The sequence below is a fragment of the Dermochelys coriacea genome, chromosome 11, assembly GCF_009764565.3.
Source record: "Dermochelys coriacea isolate rDerCor1 chromosome 11, rDerCor1.pri.v4, whole genome shotgun sequence".
Taxonomy (NCBI): Eukaryota; Metazoa; Chordata; order Testudines; family Dermochelyidae; genus Dermochelys; species Dermochelys coriacea.
Genome location: NC_050078.2, coordinates 60,729,684 through 60,743,405, shown reverse-complemented (window position 1 = coordinate 60,743,405; position 13,722 = coordinate 60,729,684). Strand labels below are relative to the sequence as shown.

Below are 13,722 nucleotides of genomic sequence, written 5' to 3'. Positions count from 1 at the left end.
AAGTCCTCTTTGTCTGCAAGGCCAGTCTTCCTTAGAGAACAATATGTCCAACTGGCATCTGCCTCACTGTGCCATGCGGAGATTGTAGGTTAATTCAGATGCTTCTAATTAAGGTGGAAAATCCCAGTGTACCTGGCTAATTGGGTAATTCCATGCAATCACAGGGAGATTTAAGATTGGCTGCAGGTGGTGATCTGTACCCCAGTTGTAAAATGGGGGTGATATCCTGGTTTGTACGAATGAATGAATGAAAAGTGCTATATGAGGATGAAATATTATTTACTATTGATTGCATTGGTGTGATGTATAATCAAAGGCTGTATGTTAGCATCAGACTAAACTGGGAAGGAAATTTTTCCTGTTAGACAAAATAGTCCAAAAAACTAAGTTAAACATTTTAGCAGGAAAGTAATTTAAGGTCTGTAAATAGGTCCAATGTTAATAAAACAAAATTAAAAAAAAACCTTCTAGGTCACTGGTCACCAACCTAGAGGATTTCCCAGTCGATTGCGATCTCTGGCGGCACAGTGTGGCTGCCACTAAGGCAGACTCCCTACCCCGACCCCACGCTGCTCCCAGAAGCAGCCGGCGTGGCCCCACGGGTGGGGGGGGAGCAGGAGTCTTCCTCTGTGCGCTGCTCCTGCCTGCAAGCACCACTCCCGCACCTTCCATTGGCTGGGAGAGCTGCAGGGGCGGTGCTTGCAGAGAGGGGCAGCGCACGGAGCCACGGGTCTTCCCCCCCTCACCCCCAGGGCATGATGGCCCCTTCTGGGAGCGGTGTGGAGCCAGGGTAGCAGGAAGCCTGCCTTAGCCTTCCTGCACCCACTCCCATAAGTGCTGCACTGCTGAATGTAAGTGCTGCCCGGCAGAAGGCTGCACCCCAGCCCTGAGCCCCCTCCCTGCCCCCTCCTGCTCAGAACCCTGTACCCCCTCCTGCACCCCAACACTCTGCTCCAGCTCAGAGCCCCCTCTTGCACCCAAACTCCCTCCCAGAGCTAGCACCCTGTACTCCCTCCTGTACCCTCAACACTCTGCCCCAGGCCAAAGCCCCTTCCTGCACTCAAATTCCCTCCTAGAGCTTGCACCCCTCACCCCCTTCTGCACCCCAACCCCCGCCCCAGGCTCAGTCCAGAGCCCCCGTCCACACCTCCTCCTGAACCCCTACCCCAGCCCGGTAAAAATGAGTGAGGGTGGAGGAGATGAGTGATGGGGGGCGGGAATGGAGTGAGTGGGGCAGGGCATTGGGGAAGGGCCGGGCAGATCCTGGGTTGCCCTTAGATTCAAAAAGTGATCTTGGGCGTAAAAAGATTGGAGACCACTGGTCTAGGTGAATAAAAATTTCCTTGAAATCAGTCTTTAAATTTGATGATTTACTTAAGCTTTGCTTTTTGAGTAAGGATTATAGTTAGGGGAAGAAAGGAAACAATGGAATCTTTGAGGATTTGTCATACTGGATTGGAGCACTGGTCCAGTGAGCCTGTTATCTTCCTTTGACATCGACCTATTACAGATATTTCAGATTAAGGTGGAAAACCCCAGTGTACCTGGCTAATTGGGTAGTACTATGCAATGTTAGAAATTTAAGATTGGCCTCAGCTGGCAATCTGTAGTTAGGTCCTGAATCAGAAGGATTGATAGCCTTTATCATAAAGGCCAAGATTTTGTCACGGATATTTTTAGTAAAAGTCATGGACTGGTCATGGGCAAAAAAGAAAAATTCACGGACGCCGTGACTTGTCCGTGACTTTTACTAAAAATATACCTGATAAAATGGGGATCTGCTAGTCCCCACTCAACTGTGTAGGGGCTAGGAGCCATCTGCAGCATGGGCGGTTCAGGGATTCTCCCACCGGCAGCTGTGGGCTCGGGGAGCTGCCAAAGGTGCCAGGGGTACGCTGCAGCTCCCTGCCCTTGCTGGTGGTGAGGGACCCTGCAGCTCCTGATCACCGCAGGCTGAAGTCATGGAGGTTGCCGGAAGTCATGGATTCCGTGACTAAATCATAGCCTTATTTATGATTTTTATTCTGGCTAGTCCTAGAAAATCCTTAGTGGTGTGGCATTGCTGTATGTGTATGTTTCCATATGAATGGATCGCACCATTGAGTAGTATTGCATTGTGCCTTTTTCTTTATTATTTCACCGTATAGGTTTATGAATGCCTCCATCAATCTATCAGAAAAAAACCAGTCCCAGTCACACCCCAAGCACGTGCACTGTTTCGTGAGGTGAGATTATATAAGAAACTATATTCCTTTTTTTACCGAAACCTAATCTGTTAATTTGATTGCACATAATATACTCTGCATATCTGTGGCACAGTCCATCCAAGGATCTGAGTGCACATCACAAGCATTAATGAATTTAGCCTCGCTCCCTTGTGAGACAAGTAGTTAATCATCTCCGTTGTACAGCTAGGGGATCAAAGGCACATAGGTGTGGAATTCCCAGAATCATATCGGCTGTGACAGAGTGATTACGAGTCCTGTGCATTAACTGCTAGATCATCCCTCTTCCCCAATTCACAGTCTGCCTTGTCATAAGAACTGACCATAAAGGAGCCTGGCTCAAATCTGTGAATTTTATAAGGTTTCTGATGGGATGATTTTAATCAGTTCATGACCGAATTAGTTGGAAGCTTAATGGTTCATGCTAGAAACTTATACTGGTCATTAAATCTAGTTGTAGGATTGGAGAAGAGAATTCACTTAGTCTCTTAGCATGGAGTTAAAGAAAAGGTCTGTTTACATTACCAAATAAAGTTCACCAAATAAAGTTTACTACAGTATTTAAAAAAGGAATTCCAGATGGATCCAGTTCCCACTCTCTCTCATCACCAGGTGGGGGAGTTGTTGCGTGGAGTCCCTCAATCTACAGAGATCAGAGAGCTGAGACGACTTCTGCGAAATCCAAACTTGAAGGCAAGTGCTGGTCATTGAAAAGGGAGTGGAAACATTTATCACTGAAACGACTGCAGTATGGGGGAAATGAGTTTTGCAGCTGCCTGCAGAAGACAGCAAAGAAGGCAATAGAAATTTGGATTAGTTATGGCAAGAAGAAATTAGTGGACAATGGTATCCGTGAATTTGCAAGTATTAGATTCTTTTCCCTACTTCTGAAGTCTGTGTCACATCCCCTACCTCATGAAAGAATTAAACATCTACAGTACTCACAACAGACTGATGGTAACTGTTGTCTTTAATATCTATGCTTTTGAGAGATCTATTTAAAAAAAATTCTTAGAGACACGGGGCAGGATTTTACATGAACAAACTTGTTTTGTCTTAAAAACTATTACAAAGCTTATGTGCTTGTGCTATAGCACCAAACGAGACACAGTTCTCCTAAGATTAAATTCCAACAAATCAGGAAAATGTCCCGTGATTGAATTTTTCAGTGGAAAGAGCTATGATGTCACCCACCACCATGTGGGTCTGTATTCAGGTAAGAATACAGTCTCCCGCTTCTGACTCCTGGACCCCGGTCAAAGCTATTTCTTGGGATGACCTTTGCTTGCCTCTTTTTTCATGTCATAGGCCTTACTATCAGCTCATGATACTGTGGCCCAGAAAGATTTTGAACCAATCCTTCCCCCTCTACCAGATAACATCCCTGAAAATGAAGAAGCCATGAGGATTGTCTGCTTAGTGAAAAACAAGCAGCCCCTGGTAAGGAAGCTTTCTCGTGTTTTGATTATTTGAACTTGTGCAATAGATTCAATAAAGTGTTTTGTATAAATGGATTATTTATAAGCAATTCTATAGAAATTTTGTTATTTCTATTCTCTTTTAAATGACAGACTCATCTTGAACAAATAAAATGCCTCCTTGGCAAATGGAGTGGGAAGGAGGAAAAAAAAACAAAATTTCTTGGAAGTTGTTTGCCCATGTGAACTAAGGATTTTATGTTGTACTATGTTTGTGATAAATACAGGGATTAGCACTGGAAAATCATAACATTAGAGATGGCAAAGATGTATTACAGTAGGCCCTATGTAAGATTTTATAGAATGCGAGAGTTGGAAACTGGTCTGTATAATGACCATTTCGTTCATGTCCCTTAAGAGACAGGTTTACACATATTTTAATGTATTGTGCACTGTACTTACGGCTCCTGCAATACTGTGCAGCTTTAAGGGGAAAAGGAATCTCCTTCAGTAATCTCCAGTCATTAAGGAGATCAGACTTGCAGTTTTAAAGGAATCGAAAGATATTTATTTATTTTTATTTTGCCAGGGTGCCACCATTAAACGCCATGAGATAACGGGTGACATTGTGGTTGCCAGGGTGATCCATGGTGGGCTAGCAGACAGAAGTGGTAAGTGTCATTTGAAACACACAGCAGGGGAAAAAAGTCTTTTTTTTTTTTTTCCTGCAACTGTAAATTCTCTTCTGTTAGAACTTTTAGGCACACACCTTGTACAGTACCATATAAATAGTAATAATTGCCTCATATTGAAGTACTTCTGACTTTTTTTTTTTATTTCTTCATGACACTCTCATTCCAGGGTAAATGTGTTGCATTAAAAAAAGGTGAGACAGCCAACTTCAAACACAATCTTACAGTATTCAAAGTGGTAGCTGTGTTAGTCTGTATCAGCAAAAAACATGAGGAGTACTTGTGGCACCTTAAAGACTAACAAATTTATTTGGGCATAAGCTTTCGTGGGCTAAAACCCACTTCATCAGATGCATGGAGTGGAAAATACAGTAGGAAGATATAGATATAGATATATACACAGAGAACATGAAAAGATGGGGGTTGCCATACCAACTCTAACGACACAAATCAATTAAGGTCAGTTATTATCAGCAGGAGAAAAAACACTTTTGTAGTGATAATCAGGATGGCCCATTTCAAACATTTGACAAGAAGGTGTGAGTAACAGTAGGGGAAAAAATTAGGATGCAGAAATAGTTTTTAGTTTGTGCAATGACCCATCCACTCCCAGTCTTTATTCAAGCCTAATTTGGTGGTGTCCCGTTTCCAAATTAATTCCAGTTTTGCAGTTTCTCACTGGAGTCTGTTTCTGAAGTTTTTTTTGTTGTTGAAGAATTGTCACTTTTAGGTCTGTAATTGAGTGTCCAGGGAGGTTAACGTGTTCTCCAGCTGGTTTTTGAATGTTATAATTCTTGATGCCTGATTTGTGTCCATTTATTCTTTTGCGTAGACTGTCCAGTTTGGCCAATGTACATGGTAGAGGGGCATTGCTGGAACATGATGGCATATATCACATTAGTCGATGTGCAGGTGAACAAGCCCCTGATGGTGTGGCTGATGTGATTAGGTCCTATGATGGTGTCCCTTGAATAGATATGTGGACAGAGTTGGCAACGGGGTTTGTTGCAAGGATATACAGTTGCAAGTTGTATACAGTGGCTGAATGAAATCCTGTTAGGATGAGATAACCTGTTCAACTCAGTTAAAGGGAAAGATGCAACTACCAGAACTCTGAATCAGAACACGTCAGTTTTGGGGGAACTCTAGTTTGGATAAGAATAGTTAACATTCCTTGAGTCCTTTTTCATAATCACTAGATCTCAAAGTGCTTTACAAAAAAGGGGAAGAATGAATACACCTATTCTACAGATAGAGAAACTGAGGCTCAGAGAAGTCAGGTCAATTGCTTGAGATTGCACAGTGAAGGCTATAACAGAGTTGTTTGCTTTATCCACAACACAATACTACTTCAGATCTGAAATTCCCGACTCGGGTCCGAATCTAGGATAGGAGCATTTCTTATTTCAGGGCTGTTCTCCAGTCTTCTGTTGCATCTCTGAACTTTTTCAGAATCACATCTTCTCTATAATAAGTGTCTTCTTTCCTGTACCCTTTTATTTTAGGGTTGTTGTATGCTGGAGACAAGCTGGTAGAGGTGAATGGAGTTCCAGTGGAGGGACTAGAGCCAGAGCAAGTTATCCACATTCTGGTATGAAATGCACTTTACTTTTTTCTTTTTCTTTTTCTTTTTTTATTTATTTGTAGCTCAAGAGTAATTATATGTACTCATAAGCGTACTTTAAAAAGAGCAGCCTAAATTCTCTATGTAAACTTCTAGAGGGAGGAAGACCTACACACAAGCAATAATTTTACATGTAATGTACTACTTTGTCTGTTTCTTCATTGTGGGTGAAGTTCATTGTAACAATGCTGGTTCTGATGGGACCCAACTGAGAGTGCCAACAATTCAGGACAAATTGCTTAAATTTACAGTTACAGTTTACAGTTTTACAGTTACAGCTCAAGGCACACCAAGGCAAGGCAAACCAAACCAGCCAAACAGAGAAGACACTTTGGTTTTACCCCACTGGCTAACCACAAGTCACACAAGCAAATCCCTTAGACGCTCCAATTTCCCAGTATCACCACCAGTGCCACTCGTTATGGGGACAAATGGTTATGAAAACCAATACCCCAGTAAAACAAAAAGGACTAAGCCCCAGACCCAGGTCAATATATAAATCAGATCTTACCCACAAATCACGCTGTTGCCAATCCTTTAGAATCTAAAATCTAAAGGTTTATTCATAAAAGGAAAAAGATATAGATGAGAGCTAGAATTGGTTAAATGGAATCAATTACATACAGTAATGGCAAAATTCTTTGTTCAGGCTTGTAGCTGCGATAGAATAAACTGCAAGTTCAAATCAGTTCTCTGGATTACATCCACAGCTGGGATGGGTCATTCAGTCCTATGTTCAAAGCTTCAGTTTGTAGCCAAGTTCCTCCAGAGTTATGAAGCAGGATTGAAGACAAGATGGAGATGAGGCAGCTGCCTTTTATAGTCTCTTCCAGGTGTAAGAACACCCCTTTGTTCTTACTTTGGAAAATTACAGCAAAATGGAGTCAGGAGTCACACGGGCACATCACATGACCATACATGACTCAGTTCTTTACAGGTGGTAGCCATGGCCCACATGCTACCTTGCAGGTTCCCAGGAAGACTTCCTATGTGGATTGGAGTTTTCCAAGATCCATTGTCAGTTAAGTGTTTCTTGCTTGGGCACTAAATTTGCACACTGCTTTCTCAAGAAGCTGACCAAATGCTTTACTAAGGCTACTTCAGAATCAAAACACATTGATATACAAGTACATAGCCAACATTTATAACTTCAACTACAAAAATCTCTCTCTCTCTCTCTCGCATACGCACACGCACACAGATAGCATAATCATAACCAGCAAACTTTAACCTTTTATAGACACCTTACACGACAACTGCTGTACAATAGTTGCTGCAAATATTAAAGTGGTTGCAGGGTATGTCAATAACATCACATTTATCCTGTGCAGTGAGCCAGCACATGGCCTATGTGCTATTTAAGCCCTCCAAATAGGGCTGAAGTGGTGCATAAGCCTGGATCTCTGTGTAGAGATGCATTCCACCCTTTGCCTTTTGTACTATGGGTCCTTTGGGACAAAATCCAGTAGAACCTCACTAATTCTCTCTATCTAAAATCAATAATTCTGCCAACCCTTACCCCAGCAGTCTCATTCCATTTCTCTGCAAAGGATTAGTTGCAAAATGCTGTCATAAGGTCACATTCCTAAGCCTTCATTCATTTTACAAAATGCATTAACTCCTATGTTACCAAGTACTGTCATAAAAAATTTAAACTAAAATAATCTTTGTCAAAATTAGCAAACAAAGATCACTCTGTGATGCACTATCCCTGTTGTTGGTTAGCTTGCTCACCAGGTCACAATATTTAGTATTCTTCATTGGCTCTCTATTTGTTTGTGCCAATCAGTGAGGTTCCACTCTGGTTAATGTCTATTCTTTTATTTGTTTATCTCTCGTGATTTCTCTGTTTGCACCTATCTTAAGATGCATAACACACCATTAGAAATACAAACTCCACCATAACACAAAATCTACAAATCTTGAAAACAATTCTTTTTCCTGCTTGTATGCTTGCCCAGCCCAGCCCTATATGGTTAATTTAAATTAGATTTCAGAACTAAAATTAATTGTGAATTGATACTGAAAATAGCAAGACATATATTTAAGGGAATTAGAAGTCTTAGCAAGGTTCCAGAGTTTCCCACACAGGAATTAAATCTATCTTTCTTTTAAAGATCTTTGTTTTAACAATGATTCTGTATATGGCATTCTGCTGGAGTTAAGCAATTTCCATTCTTACAGAAAGGATATTTATAACAGGCTTTTGGAGCCATCATTCATCTTGCAGTAATGAAATTTAAAATGCTTTCAGTGTGTTACCAGTAGCAGATATATTTTGACCTTTTTTTATTTCTGAAATCTTTTAGGCTCTGTCCCAGGGAACAATTATGTTCAAACTGATTCCAGTTTCTGATCGGCCAGTCAGCAACCAAACAACAGTAAGAGATTCATTTATTTTTTCTTCCAGATTATTATTGTTACTGCAGTTAATCCAATAATGTCTAATGGCTACTCTGCACAGTGTGATACATGAGGGTAAGGTTGTTTAGAAGCATTTATTGCCAGCCCAGTTCACAGAAATCTCTAATAACATGTCTCGCCTAGACATATATGTCTCCACTGAAATTAATAGTTTGCTGTAGGTAATGTAATTAAATATAGCAAGCTGTGATAAAGTTAAAGATAGTGAAGGCATCTCTGGAGTGATCCAGAGGGAGAAGGTCAAATTGTTCACAGTATACTAGATGACTACATTTTTCTTGATCAGGAAAATAATTGGATTTTGGACCTGGTGCTCTTCCCATTGAAGTCAATGACAAAACTTTTGTTGACTTCAGATGAAGTCAGATTAGGCCCTGAGTTTGTAAATATTCATACACACTGTTACTATATCTGTTCTGAAGAAGTTCGCCTTCACTTATGTCTGTATGTTCTGTATCAGCTCTATGTGCGAGCAATGGCAGATTACTGGCCCCTGCAGGACCCTGCCATACCTTGTGCTGATGCAGGCTTGCCCTTTAAAAAGGGTGAAATCCTTCAGATTGTTGACCAGAATGATGTCCTCTGGTGGCAGGCCAGGCAAGTCTCAGACCTGAGTGCCTGTGCTGGGCTGATACCATCAAACCATCTTCTGAAGAGGTAAGAAAATTAGGGTTTCTGAACTCAAACCAGAGAATGAGCCAGTTACCTTGGATTTCATGATCTGAATTTAGCAATTATAGTACAGATTGATTCAATCAATAAAGACACACTGATGCCTGACAGACGGTATGAGCTTTCTGCATGTGTCTTCTCCTGTTTTAATAGTACTATGGATGTTTGTGTGAAAACAGGATTTTTTTCACCTTAAGTCTGATTGTAAGTAATTCAGGGCAGAGGCATTGTCTTTATATTAGTGTGTAAAGCCCCTAACAATATTGGTCCTATATACACAAACTAAGATAAATAGCTTCAGACAAAGATTAAGGACTTTGGTTTCTCAGGACTGTCCTTCATGGTACAAAAAATGTAAAGAAAAAAATCAGAATTTATGCCACAGAGGCATAATTATTTCTAAAAATCACTACAGTATTTTAAAGGTGTGTCTGAGGCATCTATAGCTTTGTGTTTTTCATACTAAAAGCAGAGCTAACAGGTTTTTTTTAAATGAGAAACACAAAACCGCCTCCCTGTTTTCTGCATATAGTCAGTTTATATTTAGAAAGGACCTTTTTACACAAAGTTGCCTAGTTATACAGCTTCTCTAGCATGGTTCTATAACCATGTTGTACTATCCAGGGTACAAACAAAAAAAGCATAGGGTGCCCTAATTGTGCCAGACAACTGACTCCTGATAAGCTTAGAATTGTAACACACAGAGGCCCAGAAGCAGTTGTAATTAAGACTGTGTCAGAGGGATCCAAATACAGCACACTTCCAACCATGTGTACCACAATACAGTTAATATTGCTCTCCTCCATTACGAGCATTAATTTAAGGCAATACTTTCAGGCCAGTGATGTTGAATATTGGCATTCTGATAGGTGTGGTAGGACACTGGCTTCCCTCCAATAGTTGTAGGTGGGCTAGAACACTAGCTATGCTTCCACTCTTGGAAATTACAAATGGTGTTTATCCTTCAGGTAGATCTGAGCGCTGTTGTAATTTTGTGTGCAGGTGATAGAATGGAGCATCTAAGTAGGAAGTAATGCAATGCTGAATTGATTTCTTATTGTGTTGGATTCCTTTCTGTTCAGGAAGCAGCGAGAATTCTGGTGGTCTCAGCCCTTCCAGCCCCATGTCTGTCTCAAATCAACACTATGTGAGTGCAAAATTCTCCGGCTCCCAGTGAAAGTGGAGAGGGAGAAGACTTTTTTTGTTTCTTTTATCCAGTAATACAGAAATTAAACAGGATCAAATGAGTTTATATACCAAGAATCATTCATTGGGCCATATAGTGATCTCAGAAATGCATTCAGAATCCCCACTGAAATCTGTGGGAGTAGCAGGTGTATCTGAATTTGGCACTTAACCTGTTTTGGATTCTAAGGATCATTATTGTTCTCAGAATACAGTATATTTAGGATCTGATTCTGTAAAGTGCTGAGCACCTTGAATTCCCATTTAAGTCAATGGCAGCTGAGAGTACTCAACACCGTCCAGGACTGAGCCTTATATATAGGCTATTCGCAGCAAGGAATCTCTACTGTTTGTTCCCTCCTGAAGCATTTATTAGACAAGTTTATTGTAGATTTCCATGGAAGGGAGACTAAGGAATAGCTAGCAGTTCTGTAGCAGAACATATTCTGCAATGTGTCATGTATAGCATTTCAGTTACTGAAATCATACCATTTCATTTTTCATTCTTTCCTTTTAGAATAAATTTGATAGTTTTAAACTGTAATTCTCTTATTAAAGCTGTCTTTCCTCATATGAATGCTTGTTCATTGCGAATTTTAGTTGATTTCTGGGCCTAGTGTCTAAGATGACATGGAAAAACAGATATAACCAATTGATTTTGTGGTTTATTTGTAAAGTAAGAAGCCAGAAATTTACCTCCCACCTAAACTATCCTTCTATTGGCTATAAATGCAATAATTTCCTAGCCAGGAAATTTATTTTCTCCTACTTCCCCTTTCCCTCTCCCACAACTTCTCTGTTTTTCTGTGGTCTGCATTATTACTTGCTGATACTTTTAATGACCCATGAGGTGAATTTCACAGTTAAGTCAATGCTCTGTATTTTCAACTTTCAAGAGTCTTTCTGATGCAGTTGATTTTACTTGTTAACTGTAGCACTGGCTATAGCTTTAGCTGTGTATTTATTTTTAACCGCTTCAATGGATTTGCTGTGGACAGTGAGTACTGTGGAAGAAGGTAAGAAATGATGCCTGGATGACAGCACATTACAGTACCTCATATCCGCTTGCAAGTCCAATGTTAGTTGATATCTAAATGTACAAGATACTGTCTGTTTATAAAGACTTTAAAAATGACTAGATGCTATACTTGTACTTACAAGGATACATGTCAGGATTGATTGGGGCAGATTTCCTTTTACATCTCTCTGCCAAGTCTATCTGCATTGTGTGTAAATAGGGTGACTAAACAAATGCTTCATTGTGGTTTGTTAACTTAAAAATACCCATAGCTCAGCAGTCATGTGTCTGACCAGATGTTTGAACTGGAAAACTCGGAGCTTGTGTTGCACAGAGAGGGGAATGGGAGAGTTTTGGTGGGCAACCAGGAAGGTACACCAGGCTGCTTGGAAGAAGAAAAGGGTGCCTTCTCATTCTCTTGTTTCTGCAGCAGCCCACCAATGCTAGGAGCAGCTGTGAAGCATATATTAAAAGAGGCGGGGGGAAGAGGGTAGGGAGTAGGGCATCTTACCTCCCTACTACAAGATGTTGGACCTGAAGTAGGAATTTTTGGGTGAAATCCTATTAATTGTGTTATGCAGCAGGTCAGATTAGATGATCCTTCTGGCTTTAAAATCCTATGAGTCTACTTTTGAGGGCAGTGCACAGCGAGGAAGGGTGACAACAGGTGGCCTGGTAGAGAACAGCCCCTGAAGTTTGTACCAGGAACATAGCCTGCCTGCTGTCACATTTTGCCAGCTGGGTAGCTGCCCCTTCATGGATCCAGTCTGCAGAGCTATACAAACACTAGGACAAAACTGTGTGTTTTGAGCACATCAGACTCTGAAAATCAGGATATTCACCCTATTCTTGTATGAACCTCTAAGTAGGGATATAAAATGTTAACCAGTTAACTGGTAAGCATTAGTCTTACTGGTTAACCCACCTGAACCATTAACCCCTGGGCTGGAGCAGCCGCAGCAGCCCCGTGCCGGCTGGCCCTTTAATCAGTTAACCGTTTAAACTAAATATTTGTAATAGTTTAAATGGTTAACTTTTTAAATGGCATTTACATCCCTACCTGTAAGAGCTGACCAGTGTGGTGTGTGCAATGGAGGGAGCAAACTGATAAGGAAATGGATTTCAGTTTCAAGCTTTGAAGGAATTACTAAAAACAGAAGAGAGGGATGTTTAAAAAGCTTTATTTTTCCAATTTTAATTTTAAAAATTGTCAGTGTACATAGCATTCTAGAAAAACATACACATGCAAAATATGCAAAAGGTATTGGGTGGAAATGATTTGATGATCATACTGATCCTTCTCAAATAGATCATCTGAAATAAATACTGCATCAGTTCAAATTAAACACTTTCTCGCTTCAACTGGACAATTCAAATCAGATGTGTTGCCTCCCAGCGGGGAACCCTTTTGAGCACTGGTATAAGAAGCATCTTTCCTCTGCCTATTGAAAGAGAAAGTTATTAGTACTTTAGAGCAACGCGCTATTGAAATATTGAAGATGTATTAACCCAATTTGAGCTTCAGGAGGGATTAGTTTTATTCTGATGTTGAAGTCTTGAATTTGGTGATTTTTTTTATCAGTGCTTTTAGAGATCAAATTATTTCCCTTCTCTTTTTTGTCTGTTATAACCTGCAGAGGACGACATGCAGATTGATGAGAAGTGTGTAGAAACAGGTAACTGACTTCATTTAAGGAGATTCATCTGTGTTTGCGGCAATATACCAGCCAGACAAAGACCACTAGTGTTTCTTGAATAAAATGGAACATCCTTACAGTGAGCTCATATATAGAGAAGTTCTATTTATAGTAGAGTGTGGGAAGTAGAGTGAAAGCCCCAGACCATTTCAAAGCACTGCCGACCAACAGATTGCAATTCTGGTTATAATGAATCTTTGCTTGTAGTGAAGATATTCTGTTGAAATGAATGGCTGTTCTAAATACATAAAACTCAATTTGAGATCCAGTCATTTACCATGCAGATTATAGACTCAGTGGACCAAATTCAGAACTGAGGTAAAGGGGTGAAACATAGTTGGTCTCAATTTGGCTCATTAAACCTATAATATTAAGTTACTGTGGTTTTTAAGACCCTCTGGAACTCATTGCCACACGTTTTAATTGAGGCAGAAAGCTTAGCTGGATTCAAACACGGATTGGATGTTTATATATTGAGAACAAGACTATGCAGAGTTATACTAATACAGATTAAAAAAACAAGCATTTCAGAAAGGATATAAACCTTTTTGCTTCAAAGCACAAATCAAACTCTTACTAATGAGGTTAGACAGAGTTGGAGGCAGGCTATTCCATAACAGGATTTCTTGCACTAGCCTCTGAAACAACTGGCAAAGGCCACTCTTGCAGACATGATACTGCAGGGGTGGCCAACCTGAGCCTGAGAAGGAGCCAGAATTTACCAATGTACATTGCCAAAAAGCCACAGTAATATGTCAGCAGCCTCC

The 13,722-nt window shown here is 40.5% G+C and overlaps 1 protein-coding gene across 1 annotated transcript in view; it reads left to right on the top strand.

Moving 5' to 3' along the window:
* MPP4 (membrane palmitoylated protein 4) overlaps positions 1 to 13,722 on the top strand; it is a 37,116-nt gene that overhangs the window by 1,590 nt on the left and 21,804 nt on the right. Inside the window, 10 exon segments of the mRNA XM_043505600.1 lie at positions 2,148 to 2,225; positions 2,838 to 2,918; positions 3,534 to 3,665; positions 4,233 to 4,314; positions 5,841 to 5,926; positions 8,269 to 8,340; positions 8,844 to 9,040; positions 10,138 to 10,202; positions 11,239 to 11,256; positions 12,896 to 12,934. Coding sequence (XP_043361535.1) covers positions 2,148 to 2,225; positions 2,838 to 2,918; positions 3,534 to 3,665; positions 4,233 to 4,314; positions 5,841 to 5,926; positions 8,269 to 8,340; positions 8,844 to 9,040; positions 10,138 to 10,202; positions 11,239 to 11,256; positions 12,896 to 12,934 — 850 coding nt within the window.